The 17674-nt window shown below is 51.0% G+C and overlaps 1 protein-coding gene across 1 annotated transcript; it reads left to right on the top strand.

Moving 5' to 3' along the window:
- Positions 1-28: 28 nt before the first annotated feature.
- LOC101132923 (adenylate kinase isoenzyme 1) lies at positions 29-17458 on the top strand. Its single transcript, XM_055370920.2, has 4 exons — positions 29-106; positions 6383-6496; positions 16838-17032; positions 17390-17458. The coding sequence occupies exons 2-4, from the start codon at positions 6398-6400 to the stop codon at positions 17456-17458; spliced, it is 363 nt and encodes a 120-aa protein (XP_055226895.1). The 5' UTR covers positions 29-106; positions 6383-6397.
- Positions 17459-17674: the final 216 nt, after the last annotated feature.

Consider the following 17674-nt stretch of genomic DNA (forward strand, 5'->3'; position numbering starts at 1 on the left):
CCTGGGCGGGGTCGGGGCGCGACCACCCCAAGAGCTGCTGGCCGGATGGGTCTCTGCAAGTCCAAGCTGCCCGAGATGGGCAGGGCTCTGAGGCCCCAGGAGAAGGGTAACGTCGCGGGGGCGGCTGGCTGGCTTCCTGGGGGGAAGGGAAGGAAGCTGCAGAGAACAGGAGGGAGATGCAGGATCCCCTACCCCGTTCCAGGCATGCACACACACCCCCGAATCATGGCAGTAACACAACTGCGCATGCTCACGGCGCAACCATTCATTGCTCCACTTCGCAAATACTCCAGCACCTCCTGGGTTCGGGGCCCCGCAAGGTGAATCTGTCAAACCAGCTCCCCACGGAGGATTACAGTGTCCTCTCGAGGGTTACAGTGTCGTGGAAGAGACAGAGTCATAGCATGGGAATCTACAACCCAGGAAGGAGCAGCAGAAGCACAGCGGGGCTCTGAGGTCTCAGAGAAGAGGGGAGGTTTCAGTTGGGCACTGAGGGATGCATAGGAGTTGGCTAAGCAAAGGGAAGGGGGGCAAGACACAAAAGTTGGGCCATGAACTACAGACACCGTCGATGTGTCTGTTTTCATTTATTCCTCATCCACCACTAAATGTCAGGAACCGCCAACTCCTAGGAATATAGGAACGAGGGAGACAGAAATAGTCCTTGCCCTCATGGAGTCTGGCTTGGGGGAGACAAGAACGAGTAAACGGCCGGGCACGGTGGCTCATGCCTGTAATCCCAGCACTTTGGGAGGCCGAGGCGGGCGGATCACCTGAGGTTGAGAGTTCGAGACCAGCCTGACCAACATGGGGAAACCCCGTCTCTACTAAAAATACAAGATTAGCCGGGCGTGGTAGCACATGCCTGTAATCCCAGCTACTCGGGACGCTGAGACAGGAGAATCGCTTGAACCTGGGAGGCAGAGGTTGTGGTGAGCCGAGATCGCGCCATTGCCCTCCAGTCTGGGCAACAAGAGCGAAACTCCGTCTCAAAAAAAAAAAAAAAAAAAAAAAAAAAAAAAGAAGGAAAAGAAGGAAAAAAAAAAGAACGAGTAAACAGAGAAGATCATGACAGACTGTGGCCATTGCTGTGGAGGAAATAGGTGTCTCAGACTAGGAGTGATGGGGGGAAGCTCTAGACGGAGGCTAGAGAAGGCCACATGGAAGTTGTGGCCAGAAGGAACTGGGGCAGGCAGGGATTTTCCAAGCAGAGGAAACAGCAAGGGAGAAGTGAGTTTCAAATTCAAAGAACTGAAGCCCCCTGGGGCTGGGACAAAGAGAAGGGGAGTATGGGATGGGGCTGGGACAGAGGGAAGGGGAGTAGGATATGGGGCTGGAACAGAGAGAAGGGGAGTATGGGATGAGACTGGGAGCGTGGGCAAGTCCCTGCCTCTCACTGAACCTCGGTTCCCTCCACTGTAAAATGGGATGGTAGAGTCCTCAGGATGCTTTAAGGAGATGCCGTGTGCGAAGGGCCTGGCCTGCTCAAGTTCACGTCTTTGTTTTTTTTTTATTTTATTTTTTTGAGACGGAGTCTGGCTCTGTTGCCCAGGCTAGAGTGCAGTGGCACGATCTCGGCTCACTGCAAGCTGCGCCTCCCGGCTTCACGCCATTCTCCTTCCTCAGCCTCCCAAGTAGCTGGGACTACAGGTGCCCATCACCACGCCCAGCTAATTTTTTGTATTTTTAGTAGAGACAGGTTTTCACCGTGTTACCCAGGATGGTCTCGATCTCCTGACCTGAAGTGATCTGCCCACCTCGGCCTCCCAAAGTGCTAGGATTACAGTGCTAGGCATGAGCCACTGCACCTGGCCACATCATTTTTTTTTTTTTAAATGGAGTCTTGCTTTGTTGCCCAGTCTGGAGTGCAGTGGCACAATCTCGGCTCACTGCAACCTTTGGCTCCTGGGTTCAAGCGATTCTCCTGCTTCAGCCTCACGAATAGCTGGGATCACAGGTGTGCGCCACCACACCCAGCTAATTTTTTTTGTATTTTTAGTAGTGATGGGGTTTCACCCTGTTGGCCAGGCTGGTCTCAAACTCCTGACATCAAGGGATCCACCCGCCTCGGCCTCCCAAAGTGCAGGGATTATAGGCGTGAGCCACCACACCTGGCCTCAAGTTCACATCTTCATCCAAAGCGGCACAAACACACAACGTGCCTGGCTATGCCCTTGAGAACAGAACCATACCCCTAAGAGGCCGGGCGCGGTGGCTCACGCCTGTAATCCCAGCACTTTGGGAGGCCGAGGCGGGCGGATCATGAGGTCAAGAGATCGAGACCATCCTGGCTAAGACGGTGAAACCCCGTCTCTGCTAAAAACACAAAGAAAATTAGCCGGGCACGGTGGCGGGTGCCTGTAGTCCCAGCTACTCAGGAGGCTGAGGCAGGAGAATGGCATGAACCCGGGAGGCGGAGCTTGCAGTGAGCCGAGATAGAGCCATTGCACTCCAGCCTGGGCGACAGAGCAAGACTCTGCCTAAAAAAAAAAAAAAAAAAAAAAAACCATACCCCTAAGATGCCACCCTACAGCAAAAGAGAGTATGCCAAGAGACTTTGTCCAATGTCACTCAGGGACACCTGTGCCCCTACAGGCACTAACCCATCTCCCTCACTCTTCCTGGGCACCACAGACATTCTCAAGTCCCCCCTGGATGGGGGACCCAGGCTGTGGCAAAGGGACACAGTGCAACAATATGGCGACCAGGTACGGCTTCTGCCATGTGGGGCTGGACCAGCTACTGAGACAGGAGGCTCAAAGGAGCACGCAGTGGGGCCGGCAGATCCGTGACATCATGCTGCAGGGGCTCCTGGTGCCCGCGGTAGGAGCTCATGGGAGGGGTTAGGGCGGAAGGGGTACCTTGGGACAACCACCCACCAGGAGGGCTCACGGGACCCAGAAGGTTGCAACTTCCCATGTGGCCGTTGCCTTGCTGCACTGAACCTTCATTTCCTTATCTGTGAAAAGGGGAGATCCCATCAAAAGGCCGTAGGGGTCCGGCCCAGTGGCTCACGCCTGTAATCCCAGCACTTTGGGAGGCCAAGGCAGGTGGGTCACCTGAGTTCGGGAGTTCAAGAGCAGCCTGACCAACATGGAGAAATCCCATCTCTACTAAAAATACAAAATTAGCCGGGCGTGGTGGCGCATACCTGTAATCCCAGCTACTCAGGAGGCTGAGGCAGGAGAATCACTTGAACCTGGGAGGCGGAGGTTGTGGTGAGCTGAGATCATGCCATTACACTACTCCAGCGTGGGCTATAAGAGGAAAACCCCGTCTAAAAAAAAAAAAATCACTCACTAGGGAAGCTCTCACTGTTTGGTGAAATGGAGGGTGCCCCATTCATGAATTGCAAATAAAGATCAATTTGAGCTAAAAAAAAAAATCACTCAAGGACAGGCACAGTGGCTCACGCCTGTATTCCCAACACTTTGGGAGGCCAAGGTCTGAGCATTGCTTGAGCCCAGGAGTTTGAGACCAGCCTGGGCAACATAGCAAGCCCTGTCTCTTAAAAAAAATAAATTTATTTATTTGAGATGGAGTTTCACTCTTGTCATCCAGGCTGCAGTGCAATGGCGAGATCTCAGCTCACTGCAACCTCCACCTCCCTGGTTCAAGCGATTCTCCTGCCTCAGCCTCCCAAGTAGCTGGGATTACAGGCACACACCACCATGCCCTGCTAATTTATATATTTTTAGTAGAAACAGGGTTTCACCATGTTGCCCACGCTGGTCTTGAACTCCTGACGTCAGGTGATTCACCCGCCTCGGCCTCCTAAAGTGCTGGGATTACAGGCATGAGCCACTGTGCCTGGACTAAATTATCCATTAACTAATTTATTTATTGACACGAGTCTCCCTCTCTTACCCCAGGCTGGACAGCAATGGCAGGATTTCGGCTCACTGTAACTTCTGCCTCCCGGGTTCGAGTGATTCTCATGCCTCAGCCTCTTGAGTAGCTGGGACTACATGCGTGTGCCACCATGCCCAGCTAATTTTTGTATTTTTAGTAGAGATGGGGTTTCCCCATATTACCCGAACTGCTCTTGAACTCCTGACGTCAAGTGATCCACCCACCTTGGCCTCCCAAAGTGCTAGGATGACAGGTGTGAGCCACCACGCCTGGTCAAAACAATAAATTTTTGTTTGTTTGTTTGTTTGTTTTTTGAGACGGAGTCACTGTGTCGCCCAGGCTGGAGTGCAGTGTCCCAATCTTGGCTCAGTGCAAGCTCCACCTCCTGGGTTCACGCCATTCTCCTGCCTCAGCCTCCTGAGTAGCTGGGACTACAGGCGTCCGCCACCATGCCTGGCTAATTTTTTTGTATTTTTAGTAGAGATGGGGTTTCACCATTTTAGCCAGGATGGTCTCGATCTCCTGACTTTGTGATCCGCCCACCTTGGCCTCCCAAAGTGCTGGGACCGTGCCTGGCCCAAAACAATACATTTTAAAAAGTTAGCTAGTACTGCAGGAAAAAGGCATATAATAAAAATGAACCAAGAAAAATTTTAAAAGAAAAAATTTAGCTGGGCATGGTGGCATGAATCTATAGTTCCAGCTACCCGGAGGCTGAAGTGAGAGGATTCCTTGAGCCCAGGAAGTCGAGGCTGCAGTGAGCTGTGACTGCACCACTGCTCTCCAGCCGGGAAGACAGAGCAAGACCCTGTCTCAACCAGGCGCGGTGGCTCATACCTGTAATCCCAGCACTTTGGAGGCCAAGACAGGTGGATCACGAGGTCAGGAGTTCGAGACCAGCCTGGCCAACGTGGTGAAACCTCTTCTCTACTGAAAATACAGAAATTATCCGGGCGTGGTGGTAGGCGCCTATAATCCCAGCTACTCGGGAGGCTGAGGCAGTAGAATCGCTTGAACCCGGGAGGTGGAGGTTGCGGTGAGCCGAGATCGTGCTACTGCACTCCAGCCTGGGCAATAGACCCAGACTCAGTTAAAAAAAAAAAAAAAAAGGCCGGATGCAGTGGCTCACGCCTGTAAACCCAACACTTTAGGAGGCCAAGGCAGGTGAATCACTTGAGGTCAGGAGTTCAAGACCAGCCTGGCCAACATGGCGAAACCCCATTTCTACTAAAAGTACAAACAAACAAACAAAAAATCAAAATTAGCTGGGCATGGTGGCATGCACCTGTAATCCCCAGCTACTCGGGAGGCTGAGGCAGGAGAATCGCTTGGACCCGGGAGGTGGAGGTTGCAGTGGGCTGAGCTCACACCATTGCACTCCAGCCTGGGCAACAGAGTGAGACTCTGTCTCAAGAAAAAAAAAAATGGCTAGGTATGGTGGCTCATGCCTGTACTCCCAGCACTTTGGGAGGCCGGATCACCTGAGGCCAGGAGTTCGAGACCAGCCTGGCCAACATACAGTGAAACCCCGTCTCTACTAAAAAATACAAAAATTAGCTGGGCATGATGGCGCACACCTGCAATCCCAGCTACTTGGGAAGCTGAGGAAAGAGAATCGCTTCAACCCCGGACGCGGAGGTTGCAGTGAGCTGAGATTGTGCCACTGCACTCCAGCCTGGGCAACAGAGTGAGACTCCATCTCTTTAAAAAACAAAAACAAACCAAAAAAATCACTCAACAGAATTAGCTAGTATTTATTTCCTTTGTCACCTCGTGAAGCCACTTCCTCACCCGAAAAATGAAGGGGACCCCAGTACCTGCTTTATAACATGGTGATGATTAAGGTACAAGCCCAGCACTGGCATGCCTACTTTTCAGAAGCAGGTTTTTGTTTTGTTTTGTTTTGCTTTGTTTGAGGAGTCTCACTCTGTTACCCAGGCTGGAGTGCCATGGCACCATCTTGGCTCACTGCAGCCTCTGCCTCCCGGGTTCAAGTGATTTTTGTGCCTTAGCCTCTCGAGTAGCTGGGGTTACAGGCGTGCACCACCACGCCTGGCTAATTTTTGTATTTTTAGTGGAGACAGGGTTTCACCATGTTGGCCAGGCTGGTCTTGAACTCCTGACCTCAGGTGATCTGCCCACCTCAGCCTCTCAGAGTGCTAGGATTACAGGCATGAGCCACTGCTCCCAGCCTAGTTTTTGGATTTTTAGTAGAGACAGGGTTTCACCATGTTGGCCAGGCTGGTCTTGAACTCCTGACCTCAGGTGATCCATCTACTTTGGCCTCCCAAAGTGTTGGGATTAGAGGCGTGAGCCACCACACCCAGTGAAGAAGCAGTTTCTTTAGAGCATTGTAGCAGACTCAGAATCCAGGGTGCCAAGCAGGGTATAGTCACCCTGTCTTCACCTAAAGTCCAGATGGAGGAATAGAACTTGACAGGGAGAGCCGCCTTAGAAACTGATCTCTCCAGGGTGATTCGGCAGGGAAAGAAGGTCTCCCGGGTGCTGAATTGACCCCCTCCCTTCCCAGGGCATCATCCCAGATATGGTCAGTGACAACATGTTGGCCCACCCGGAGAGCTGGGGCTTCCTCATCAATGGCTTTCCCCGGGAGGTGAAGCAGGCCATGGAGTTTGAGCGCATCGTGAGTGGTCCTGAAGTGTGGGTGTGGGTGTGTGCGTGTCTGTGTGCATGTGTGGAGGTGTGAGGCCATCCCTCCCCGCCCACCTTGGATAAGGCTGCACAGACTAGAGATTAGAAAGGCTGAGATACAAGGAGAGAGGAGATGCTGAGAGGGAAATGGAGTCTTTTTGTTATTTATTTATTTATTTATTTTTTAGGCAGAGTCTCCTTCTGTCGCCCAGGCTGGAGTGCAATGGTGCAATCTTGGTTCACCACAATCTCTGCCTCCTGGGTTCAAGCGATCCCCGTGTCTCAGCCTCCTGAGTAGCTGGGACTGCAGTAGGCACCCGCCACCACGCAGGGCTAATTTTTGTATTTTTAGTAGAGATGGGGTTTCATCATGTTGGCCACACTGGTCTTGAACTCCTGACCTCAAGTGATTTGCCTGCCTCGGCCTCCTAAAGTACTGAGATTACAGACGTGAGCCACCATGCCGGCCTGTTTTTTTTGGGTGTTGAGGACAGGGTCTCACTCTGTCGCCTAGTCTGGAGGGCTGTGGTGCGATCATAGCTCACTGCAGCATGAACCTCCTCCCACTTCAGCCCCCCAAGTACCTAATTTTTTTTTTTTTTTCTTTAAGACAGAGTCTGTCTCTGTTGCCCAGGCTGGAGTGCAATGGCGTGATCTCGGCTCACTGCAACCTCTGCCTCCCGGGTTCAAGCGATTCTCCTGCCTTAGCCCCTGAGTAGTTGGGATTACAGGTGCCTGCCACCACACCCGGCTAATTTTTTTTTTTTTTTTTGTATTTTTAGTAGACAGGGGTTTCTCCATGTTGGCCAGGCTGGTCTCGAACTCCTGACCTCAGGTGATCCACCCACCTCGGCCTCCCAAAGTGCTCGGATTATAGACATGAGCCACCGTGCCCAGCCAAGTACCTTTTTTGTTTGTTTGTTTGTAGACATAGGTTTCCTCTATGTTGCTCAGGCTGGTTTCTAACTCCTGGCCTCAAGCAATCCCCCCACTTCAACCTCCCAATGTGCCGGGAGTATGGGCATGAGACCCTGCACCTGCCTGGGAAACAGAGTGTTCTATTATCAAGGGAAAGTCAGGGTGTTGGAAGTTTCTAGAACCCAGATGAGGAGCTAGGGAGCTCTCTGAGGGCAGGGAGGAGGTCATTTCAGTATCTTCCTGCCCAGTTCCTGGCATGTGGTGGGTGAACCATTTGCCCACTGAATAGCGTGTGGGTTTGGCATCCTCCCTAGGTCATAGAGAGAGATTCGTGTTGTTCATTCATCTGTTTATGCAACCACCTGTCCCCGAAGTGTTCTTAGAGAAAGCCCTGCCCTCGGGGCTGGGGATACAGAGTTTACAAGATGCCGACATCAGAGTGGGAAAGAGGCACGGAGTCATGCAAAACAAAGACATTTCTGGGCTGGGCACAGTGGCTCACGCCTGTAATCCCAGCATTTTGGGAGTCCGAGGTGGGTGGATCACCTGAGGTCGGGAGTTTGAGACCAGCCTGGCGAACATGGTGAAACCCCCTCTCTACTAAAAATACAAAGAAAATTAGCCAGGCGCGGTGGTGCGTGCCTGTAATCCCAGCTACTGGGGAGGCTGAGGTACGAGGATCACTTGAACCCGGGAGGTGGAGGTTGCAGTGAGCTGAGATTGCGTCACTGCACACCAGCTTGGTGACAGATGGAGACTCTGTCTCAAAACAAACAAACAAATAAAACCTACAAAGACATTTATAATAGCAGTTAAGTGCAGCGAAGAATAGAAAACAGAATGACATTTGGGAGGAACGAGAGTGTGCTCTTTTGGGCTGGGTGGGCTGGGTGGGCTGGATGGTGGCCTCCCTGACATGGATACATTGGGGCCCTGAGTGGAGGATGAGGAGCTGGTGCTGGGAAGGTTGGAGTGAATTTCTTCAGGTGATTTTCACACTTCCGCGTGGCTTTTGTGCGAGCAGCTGTCTGAACACGTGAACAGTGATGATACTGTGGACTGAACAAGGAGGGATCTTTTTGATTCCGTTTGGAAACAGTTGAGCAGGAAAAGAGAGGCCGGGTGCAGTGGCTCACGCCTGTAATCCCAGGACTTTGGGAGGCCAAGGAGGGCAGATCGCTTGAGCCCAGGAGTTCGAGACCAGCCTAGGCAACATAACAAGACCTCTGTGTCTACAAAAAAAATTTAAAAATTAGCCAGGCGTGGTGGTGCATGCCTGTAGTCCCAGCTATTTAGGAGGCTGAGGTGGGAGAATCACTTGAGCCCAGGAAGTCAGTGCTACAGTGAGATATAATTACACCACTGCACTCCAGCCTGGGTGACAGAGCAAGACCCTGTCTCTAAACAAACAAACAGAACATAAAAAACAGGAAGGAAAAGAGAAGAGAAACTGTCCGTCAGGCTACAGACCTTGAGGCTTCTCTGAGGCTTGCTGGATTCCACTTAAAATACCTTTCGATTCCAGACCAGCCTGACCAACATGGAGAAATCCTACCTCTACTAAAAATACAAAATTAGCCAGGCATGGTGGCGCATGCCTGAAATCCCAGCTACTTGGTAGACTGAGGCAGGAGAATGGCTTGAACCCGGGAGGCGGAGGTTGCAGTGAGCCAAGACTGCACCCTTGCACTCCAGCCTGGGCAACAAGAGCGAAACTCCGTCTCAAAAAAAAAAAAAAAACCTTTTGAAGAAGCACTTTGATGGAATCAAAGGTCATGGGCTCCAGGGCAGCTGTTCCCACATGCAGGTGGGGGCCCTGCCCTTTGTTCACACCTACATTCAAGGAATTCTGTTGGGCTCATAATTCGTTGTGATGGGGTTAAAGGACAAATCTCAGGCCCCCGCCTCAGGACTGGGAGTTCTCCGAGGGCAAAGGTCGGGCTCATTCATTTCTATGCCTGCCCCAGCCTCAGGCCAGTGCCTGGAAGAAAGCAAGTCCCCAGCTCCACCAGTGGCTTCTAGGTCTCAGAACAGGGGCTACCGACCGTGGCATGGGCCCCTTTGGGTCCACCAAAGTGTTCGGTTTGGACTTTACAGCATTTTGCATTTTCCTTTTTGGGTTCACGGCCAACATTCGACAACAGGGAGCTTCCACATCAAAACTCTCAGCTTCTCTTGAAAACCGACTGACTTGGCAACGCAGGGCCTGCACGTCCCCATGGCAACAGCTGCGTGAACGCTTCCTGAGCTTTTATTGAGCCCAGCACTGTTCTCAACACTCTGCACGGATGAACTCATCTTCCGGAACGTTCCAGGCATTAGCATCCCGATGTTTTGCAGAGCGATCGGGGATCTGCAATAGGGTCACACAACGTAGGTGGGGAAGGCAGGGCAGAAGCCCAGGCAACCCCACTCCTTGGGCCCATATTTTTTAACTTTTTATTTTAGTATAGAGATGGGGGCCAGGCGTGGTGGCTCACGCCTGTAATCCCAGCACTTTGGGAGGCCCAGGTGGGTGGATCACCTGAGGTCAGGAGTTTGAGACCAGCCTGGTGTGATGGCCAACATGGTGAAACCTCGTCTCTACTAAAATACAAAAATTAGCCGGGTGTGGTGGTGAGCGCCTGTAATCCCAGCTACTCGGGAGGCTAAGGCAGGAGAATCACTTGAACCCGGGAGGCAGAGGTTGTAGTGAGCTGAGATCGCACCACTGCACTACAGCCTGGGCGACAGAGCGAGACTCCCTCTCAAAAAAAGAAAAATAAAAATTAGCTGGGCTTGGTGGCGCGAGCCTGTAATCCCAGCTACTCAGGAGGCTGAAGCAGGAGAATCTCTTGAACCTGGGAGGCGGAGGTTGCAGTGAGCAGAGATCGCATCACTGCACTCCAGCCTGGGTGACGGAGCAAGACTCTGTCTCAAAAAAATAAAATAAAATAAATAAATAAATAGGGTCTTGCTGTGTTGCCCAGGCTGGTCCTGAACTCCTGGCCTCAAGCTCCCACCTCAGCCTCCCAAAGTTCTGGGATTACAGGTGTGAGCCACCACGCCCAGCCTCCAAGGCCCCAATTTTAATTCCTTTACTGTGCAGCTGACTTTGTCACGGTCACTCCTACAGGCATTTGAGTCTGCAGTGGCCCTGCCTTAGAGTCTGTCCAGAGGTTCCTAGTAGCACAGCATCCCTGGAGCCTGAAACACAGACCATGCCTAGCCCCATCTGGGACCCCAGCTGGCTCACGCGTCTTTGTTTGGTGCATTTTGGTGAAGCAGGTCTGGCTTGATGATGGATCCCCAGGATGGAGATCTCTATGCACAAGAACACAATGTGCAGGAAGGGTGTGGTGATTCCCCTTATGATTCCCACTGTCCTGTATACTCCAGACACCATGGGGGGCCGTCCTGGGTCAACCCACTGAAATCCATGGGAAGCCAAGGTTGGACACAGCCTCAGCATTCCAGGGAGACTCTCGCCCCTATTTTACAGATGGGGAAACCAAGGCCCAAGGAGGAAGGGTTGCCTCCTCTTAATTTTTAGGGCCGGGTGAGGTGGCTCATGCCTGTAATCCCAGCATTTTGGGAGGCAGAGGCGGGTGGATTGCTTGAGCCCAGGAGTTCCAGACCAGCCTGGGCAACACGACAAAACCCCATCTATACAAAAAAAAAAAAAAAAATACAAAAAAATTAGCCAGGTGCAGTGGCGAGCACCTGTGGTCCCAGCTACTAGGGAGGCTGAGGTGGGAGAATTGCTTGAGAACCAGGAGCGTTCAGTGAGCTGAGATTGCACCACAGCACTCCAGCCAGAGCGACAGGAGTGAAACCCTGTTTCAAAATAAATAAATAAATAAAATAAGTGGTTTTTTTTTTTTTTTCTTTTTTTCCTGAGAGGAGTCTCGCTCTTGCCCCCAGGTCTGAGTGCAATGGCTTGATCTCGGCTCACTGCAACCTCCGCCTCCCGGGTTCAAACAATTCTTCTGCCTCTGCCTCCCAAGTAGCTGGGATTAAGGCACCTGCCACCACGCCTGGCTAATTTTTGTATTTTTTGTAGAGATGGGGCTTCTCCATGTTGGGCAGGCTGTTCTCGAACTCCTGACCTCAGGTGATCTGCCCGTCTGGGCCTCCCAAAGTGCTGGGATTACAGGCGTGAGCCACCGTGCCCAGCCATAAAGTATGTATTTTTTAAAACCTTTTTATTAATTATAGACTCACAAGGAAATGCTGAGATAGTAGAGAGGTCTCATATGCCCTCTGCCCAGCTCCCCCACAATGAGGATGTCTTTTTTTTTTTTGAGACAGAGTCTCCCTCTGTCACCCAGGCTGGAGTGCAGTGGTGTGATCTTGGCTCACTGCAAGCTCCGCCTCCTGGGTTCACGCCATTCTGCTGCCTCAGCGTCCCCAGCAGCTGGGACTACAGACACCCGCCACCACGCCTGGCTAATTTTTTTGTATTTTTACTAGAGACGGGGTTTCACTGTGTTAGCCAGGATGGTCTCGATCTCCTGACCTCGTGATCTGCCTGCCTCGGCCTCCCAAAGTGCTGGGATTACAGGTGTGAGCCATCATGCCCGGCCTTTTCTTTTTTTTTTTAAATGGAGTCTCACCCTGTCGCCCAGGTTGGAATGCAGTGGTGCGATCTCAGCTCACTGCAACCGCCGCCTACCGAGTTCAAGTGATTCTCCTGCCTCAGTCTCCTGAGTAGCTGGGACTACAGGCATGTGCCACCATGCCTGGCTAATTTTTGTATTTTAGTAGAGAGGGAGTTTCGCCGTGTTGGCCAGGATGGTCTCAAACTGACCTCAGGTGATCCACCCGCCTTGGCCTCCCAAAGTGCTGGGATTACAGGCGTGAGCCACCGTGCTTGGCCTCCTTTTCCTTTAATATGTAGGTCCTCTGTATCCATGGGGGATTGGTTCCAGGATCTGTCTCAGATACCAAAATCCACGGATGCTGAAGTTTTTTTGTTTGTTTGTTTTTGAGACAGAGTCTCGCTCTGTCGCCAGGCTGGAGTGTAGTGGCGTGATCCCTTCTCACTACAACCTCCGCATCCCGGGTTCAAGCAATTCTCCTGCCTCAGCCTCCTGAGTAGCTGGGATTATAAGCATGTGGCACCATGCCCGGCTAATTTTGTATTTTTAGTAGAGACAGGGTTTCTCCATGTTGGCCAGGCTGGTCTTGAACTCCTGACCTCAGGCGATCCGCCCACCTCGACCTCCCAAAGTGCTGGGATTACAGGCGTGAGCCACCACACCTGGCTGCTCACATTTCTGATATAAAATAACACAGTAGTGGCCAGGTACGGTAATCACACCTGTAATCCCAGCACTTTCGGAGGCCGAAGTGGGAGCTCAGGAGTTTGAGGCCGGCGTGGGCAACATAGTGAGACCCCATCTCTAAATAAATTACATATTCAAAGAGTTAAATAATAAAATAGCATAGTATTTGCATAGAACCTATGATCACCGTCTCATATACTGTAAGTCATCTCTAGATTACTTGTAATACCTAAAACAATGTAAACGTTATGTAAATAGTTGTTATAGTGTATTGCTTAGGGAATAATGACAAGGAAAAAATTCTGGGCTGGGCAAGGTGGCCCATGCCTGTGGTCCCAGCTACTCAGGAGAGTGAGGTGAGATCGCTTGAGCCCAGGAGTTCGAGGCTACAGTGAGCTATGATTGCGCCACTGTACTTCAGCAAGACCCTGTCTCAAACAAATAAAAAAAAGAATTTTATTTTGGACATTGTGAGGTATGGGGAAAAAAACCAGACCTTGTCTTAAAAAAAAAAAAAAAGTCTATACATGTTCAATACAGAGGCAACTTGTTTTCCAAATATTTTCTTTTCTTTTTTCTTTTTTGAGACAATTTCCCTTTTGTTGTCCAGGCTGGAGTGCAATGGCGCGATCTCGGCTCACTACAACCTCCGTCTCCCGGGTTCAGGTGATTCTCCTGCCTCAGCATCCCGAGTAGCTGAGATTACTACCACACCCGGCTAATTTTTTGTATTTTTAGTAGAGATGGGGTTTCACCATGTTGGCCAGGCTGGTCTCGAACTCCTGGCCTCAAGTGATCTGCCCACCTTGTCCTCCCAAAGTGCTGAGATTACAAGCGTGAGCTACTGCGTCCGGCATCCAAATATTTTCAGTCTGAGGTTAGTTGAATTCACAGATGCAGGACTCACGCATATGGAGGACCAACTCTATCTCACTACAGATGCACCATAATAAAAATACAGGGTTGGCCAGGCAACCCTACATAATGAAACCTAACTGAAACAAATGACCCAACTATGTATCTATTTCATTCCTTAATTACACAGAAAATATATACATATATCGTTTTATATGGAGTCTTGCTCTGTCACTCAGGCTGGAGTGCAATGGCATGATCTCGGCTCACTGCAACCTCCGCCTCCTGGGTTCAAGCGATTCTCCTGCCTCAGCCTCCCAAGTAGCTGGGATTAAAGGCACGCACCACCACGCCCAGCTAATTTTGTATTTTTAGTAGAGATGGGGTTTCACCATGTTGGTTAGGCTGGTCTCGAACTCCTGACCTCAAGTGATCTGCCCATCTTGGCCTCCCAAAGTGCTGGGATTACAGGCGTGAGCCACTGCGCCCAGCCAGAAAATAATTATTTCAAATGACCTTGTATCCCTTTTCTTCCCCCCACTCAGAAGGCTGAGGCGGGAGGATCACTTGAGTTGGGTAGTTCAAGGCCCCAGTGAGCTATGGTCACGCCACTGCGCTCTATCTAGCCTGGGTGACAAAAGTAGACCCTGTCTGAAAAAAACCCAAAAACCCATAACCAGCATTCACAAGAGGTTTGGGCACAGATACAACAATGGTTAGACCTGGCTGTCTGAGGATTCGTCATGCTATTCCTCTTCTGTGTGCGTTTGCAGTATTTCATCACATCAACTTCTTTTCTCTGTTGTCCAGACTGGAGTGCAGTGGTGTCATCTTGGCTCACTGAAATCTCTGCTTCCTGGGTCAAGTGATTCTCCTGCCTCAGTCTCCTGAGTAGCTGGGTCTACAGGGGTGCACCACCATGCCAGGCTAATTTTTTTATTTTTAATAAAGACGGGGTTTCACCATGTTGGCCAGGCTGGTCTCAAACTCGTGACCTCAAACGATCTGCCCGCCTCGGCCTCCCTAAGTGCTGGGATGACAGGCCTGAGCCACCGTGCCAGCCCGTTTTTTTGTTTTTTTAACTTTGCCATATATCCATCCAGAATATCTCACATCAGTGTCAAGAGATATTCCTTGTTCCTTTTTTACAGCTGTGTAGTATTCCATTGTGTGGCCACGCCATTGTATATTCAGCTAATCTCCTATGGGCAATAAATTACTTTCAATCCTTTGCCACTACAGACAATGCCACATTCAATAATAACCTTTGCATGTCATTTCACCTTTTTGCTAGTATCCTTGAAATAGATTAGGAGTGGAATTGCTGGATTAAAGAGAAATGCATAATTTTGCTAGCCATCACCAGATTCCTCTTCATTTTACATTTGCAGTGAGACCTACAGAACATGCTGCCAAGGTTTTGGATTTTTGTCAACCCGTGTAGGTGAGAAGTGGTATTTCAGTGTGGTTGTAATGAGCATTTCTCTGGCTACAATTGAGTTTTAATATCTTTTGCAAAGTTTAAGGGCCAAGCTGGGCACAGGGACACATACCTGTAGTCCTAGCTATTCAGGAGGCTGAAGTGGGAGATCGCTTGAGCCCAGGAGTTCAGGGCTGCAGTGAGCTATGATCTTGCCACTACACTCCAGCCCAGGCAACAGAGTGAGACCCTGTCTCTAAAAATACAAAAAGTTTGAAAGGTGTTTTGTTGTCTTCTTCAGTAAACTCTCTCTCTCTCTCTCTCTCTCTCTCTCTCTCTATATATATATATATATATTTTTTTTTTTTTTCTGACAGGTTGTTGGGTTTTTCCTTTCTTCTTTTCTTTTCTTTTTTTTTGAGGCAGAGTCTTGCTCTGTTGCCCAGGCTGGAGTGCAGTGGTGTGATCTCTGCTCACTGCAACCACTGCCTCCGGGTTCAAGCGATTCTCCTGCTTCAGCCTCCTGAGTTGCTGGGACTATAGGCGTGCACCACCACGCCCGGCTAATTTTCGTATTTTTAGTAGAGATGGGGTTTCACTATGTTGGCCAGGTTGGGCTGGAACTCCTCACCTCAAGTGATCCACCCACCTCAGCCTCCCAAAGTGCTGGGATTACAGGCGTAAACCTCCATGCTTGGCCACTGCATCACATTTGGATCACATTACAATTATAAACTAGTTTGGGAAGACTCAGCTCCTTTATAATGTTGAGTCTTTCTATCCAAGAATATATATCTGATCCTTTTGTGCAAGTATCCTTTTGAGTCACTTAAGAATATTTTACTTTTTAGGCCAGGCGCGGTGGCTCATGCCTGTAATCCCAGCACTTTGGGAGGCTGAGGTGGGCAGATCACCTGAGGTCAGGAGTTCGAGACTACCCTGGCCAACATGGCGAAACCCCGTTACTACTAAAAATACAAAAATTAGCTGGGTGTGATGGTGGCTGCCTGTAATCCCAGCTACTTGGGAAGCTGAGGCAGGAGGATTGCTTGAACCTGGGAGACGGAGGTTGCGGTGAGCCGAGATTGCGCCACTGCACTCCAGCCTGGGTGACAGAGCAAGACTCTGTTTCAAGGAAAAAAAAAAAAAGAGGAGGAAAAAAGTATTAGAACCATATTTGCTTGCAGTGTGCATGCCTCATAGTTTTCGAAGGAGACACAGGAGCAGGTAACTAGGCTGCCTCCAGGGAGAGTGACCCTGGGTGGTTGGAGATGGCGAGATGCTTCACTGTGTGTGTGTGTGTTTGGCAGTGAATGTCCTGTCCTCTCTCTCCAAAAAGTAAATACGTAAAACTTGAGCTAGAAAAATAAAACAAGGTCGGGCATGGTGGCTCACGCCCATAATCCCAGCACTCTGGGAGGCCAAGACGGGAGGATCACCTGAGGTTAGGAGTTCGAGACTAGCCTGACCAACATGGCAAAACCCAGTCTCTACTAAAAGTACAAAAATCAGCTGGGTGTGGTGGTGTGCACCTGTAATGCCAGCTACTTGGGAGGCTGAGGCAGGAGAATCGCTTGAACCTGGGAGGAGGTGGTTGCCGTGAGTGGAGATCGTGCTATTGCACTCCAGCCTGTGCGACAGAGTGGGACTCCATCTCAATAAATAAATAAATAAATAAAACAGACCAGGGCGGCCTGATTGTTCCTTACCTGCCCAAATAAATAAATAAATAAATAAATAAAACAGACCAGGGTAGCCTGATTATTTCTTACCTGCCCATGTAATCCTAAATACCTGGTTTCTGGGGAAGCCGGGGTTCTGGGGCCACTGTGCCTGGTCCTTCCACACCCAGCGCCCTTGTTCGGGTTCCTAGGTGGGCCGGGCCCCCAGTGTCGTCATCGTGTTTGACTGCTCCATGGAGACGATGCTCCGACGAGTGCTACACTGGGGCCAGGTGGAGCACCGGGCAGACGACTCGGAGCTGGCCATCCACCAGCGCTTGGACACGCACTATACCTTGTGTGAGCCGGTCTTGACCTTCTACCAGCGCAATAACCTGCTCCGAAACGTAGGTGCTCCCCGCTTCTGGCTCACTGCACCCCAACCCCTAGGGAACAAGTCTGGCTTTAACAGTCCAGGGTCACCCGGGCCTGGTCCTCGCTTTCCTACCAGGTAACCTGGGGGATTCCCATTCCCCCAGGAAATGCCCTGAGAACCCAGCCTTGACTCACGTGGGAAGGCAATGGGACACTGGTGGGGCCTCCCTGCACGCCCTCACAGAGCAGTCAGCAACACAAGCTTTCCTGACCCTGTTCCCTCTCCCTTCACGTGCATGCCTCTGGGATTTTCCCAAGGTCTGAGCGGGAGAGGGTGGTGTCCCTGCCGTGGGGCCCTGACCTGACCCCTGCGGCTCCCCTTTCTCTAGATCCCGGCAGAGGAAGCACCAGAGAACATCTTTGCCAAGTGCTGCTCTGTCATTGAGAGTCTGCAGTGAGAAAGAGGGGTGGGGGGTGGGCCTTGCCCCTCACCGGAACCCATGCAGTACGTGGGAAGGGTGCGTACCTAGGAGGTGAGACCTCCAGAAAGGGGGACCGATGCCCCCTGTGATTCCAGAGCAACAGGTTCCCTTTCCCGGGGTCTGTTTCCCCACCAGGCAGGTTGGCCAGGGGCCACCAAGGAACATGCCCCACTGGGCCAGGTGCCTGGCACA

Source organism: Gorilla gorilla, chromosome 20, assembly GCF_029281585.2.
Source record: "Gorilla gorilla gorilla isolate KB3781 chromosome 20, NHGRI_mGorGor1-v2.1_pri, whole genome shotgun sequence".
NCBI classification, from domain to species: Eukaryota; Metazoa; Chordata; class Mammalia; order Primates; family Hominidae; genus Gorilla; species Gorilla gorilla.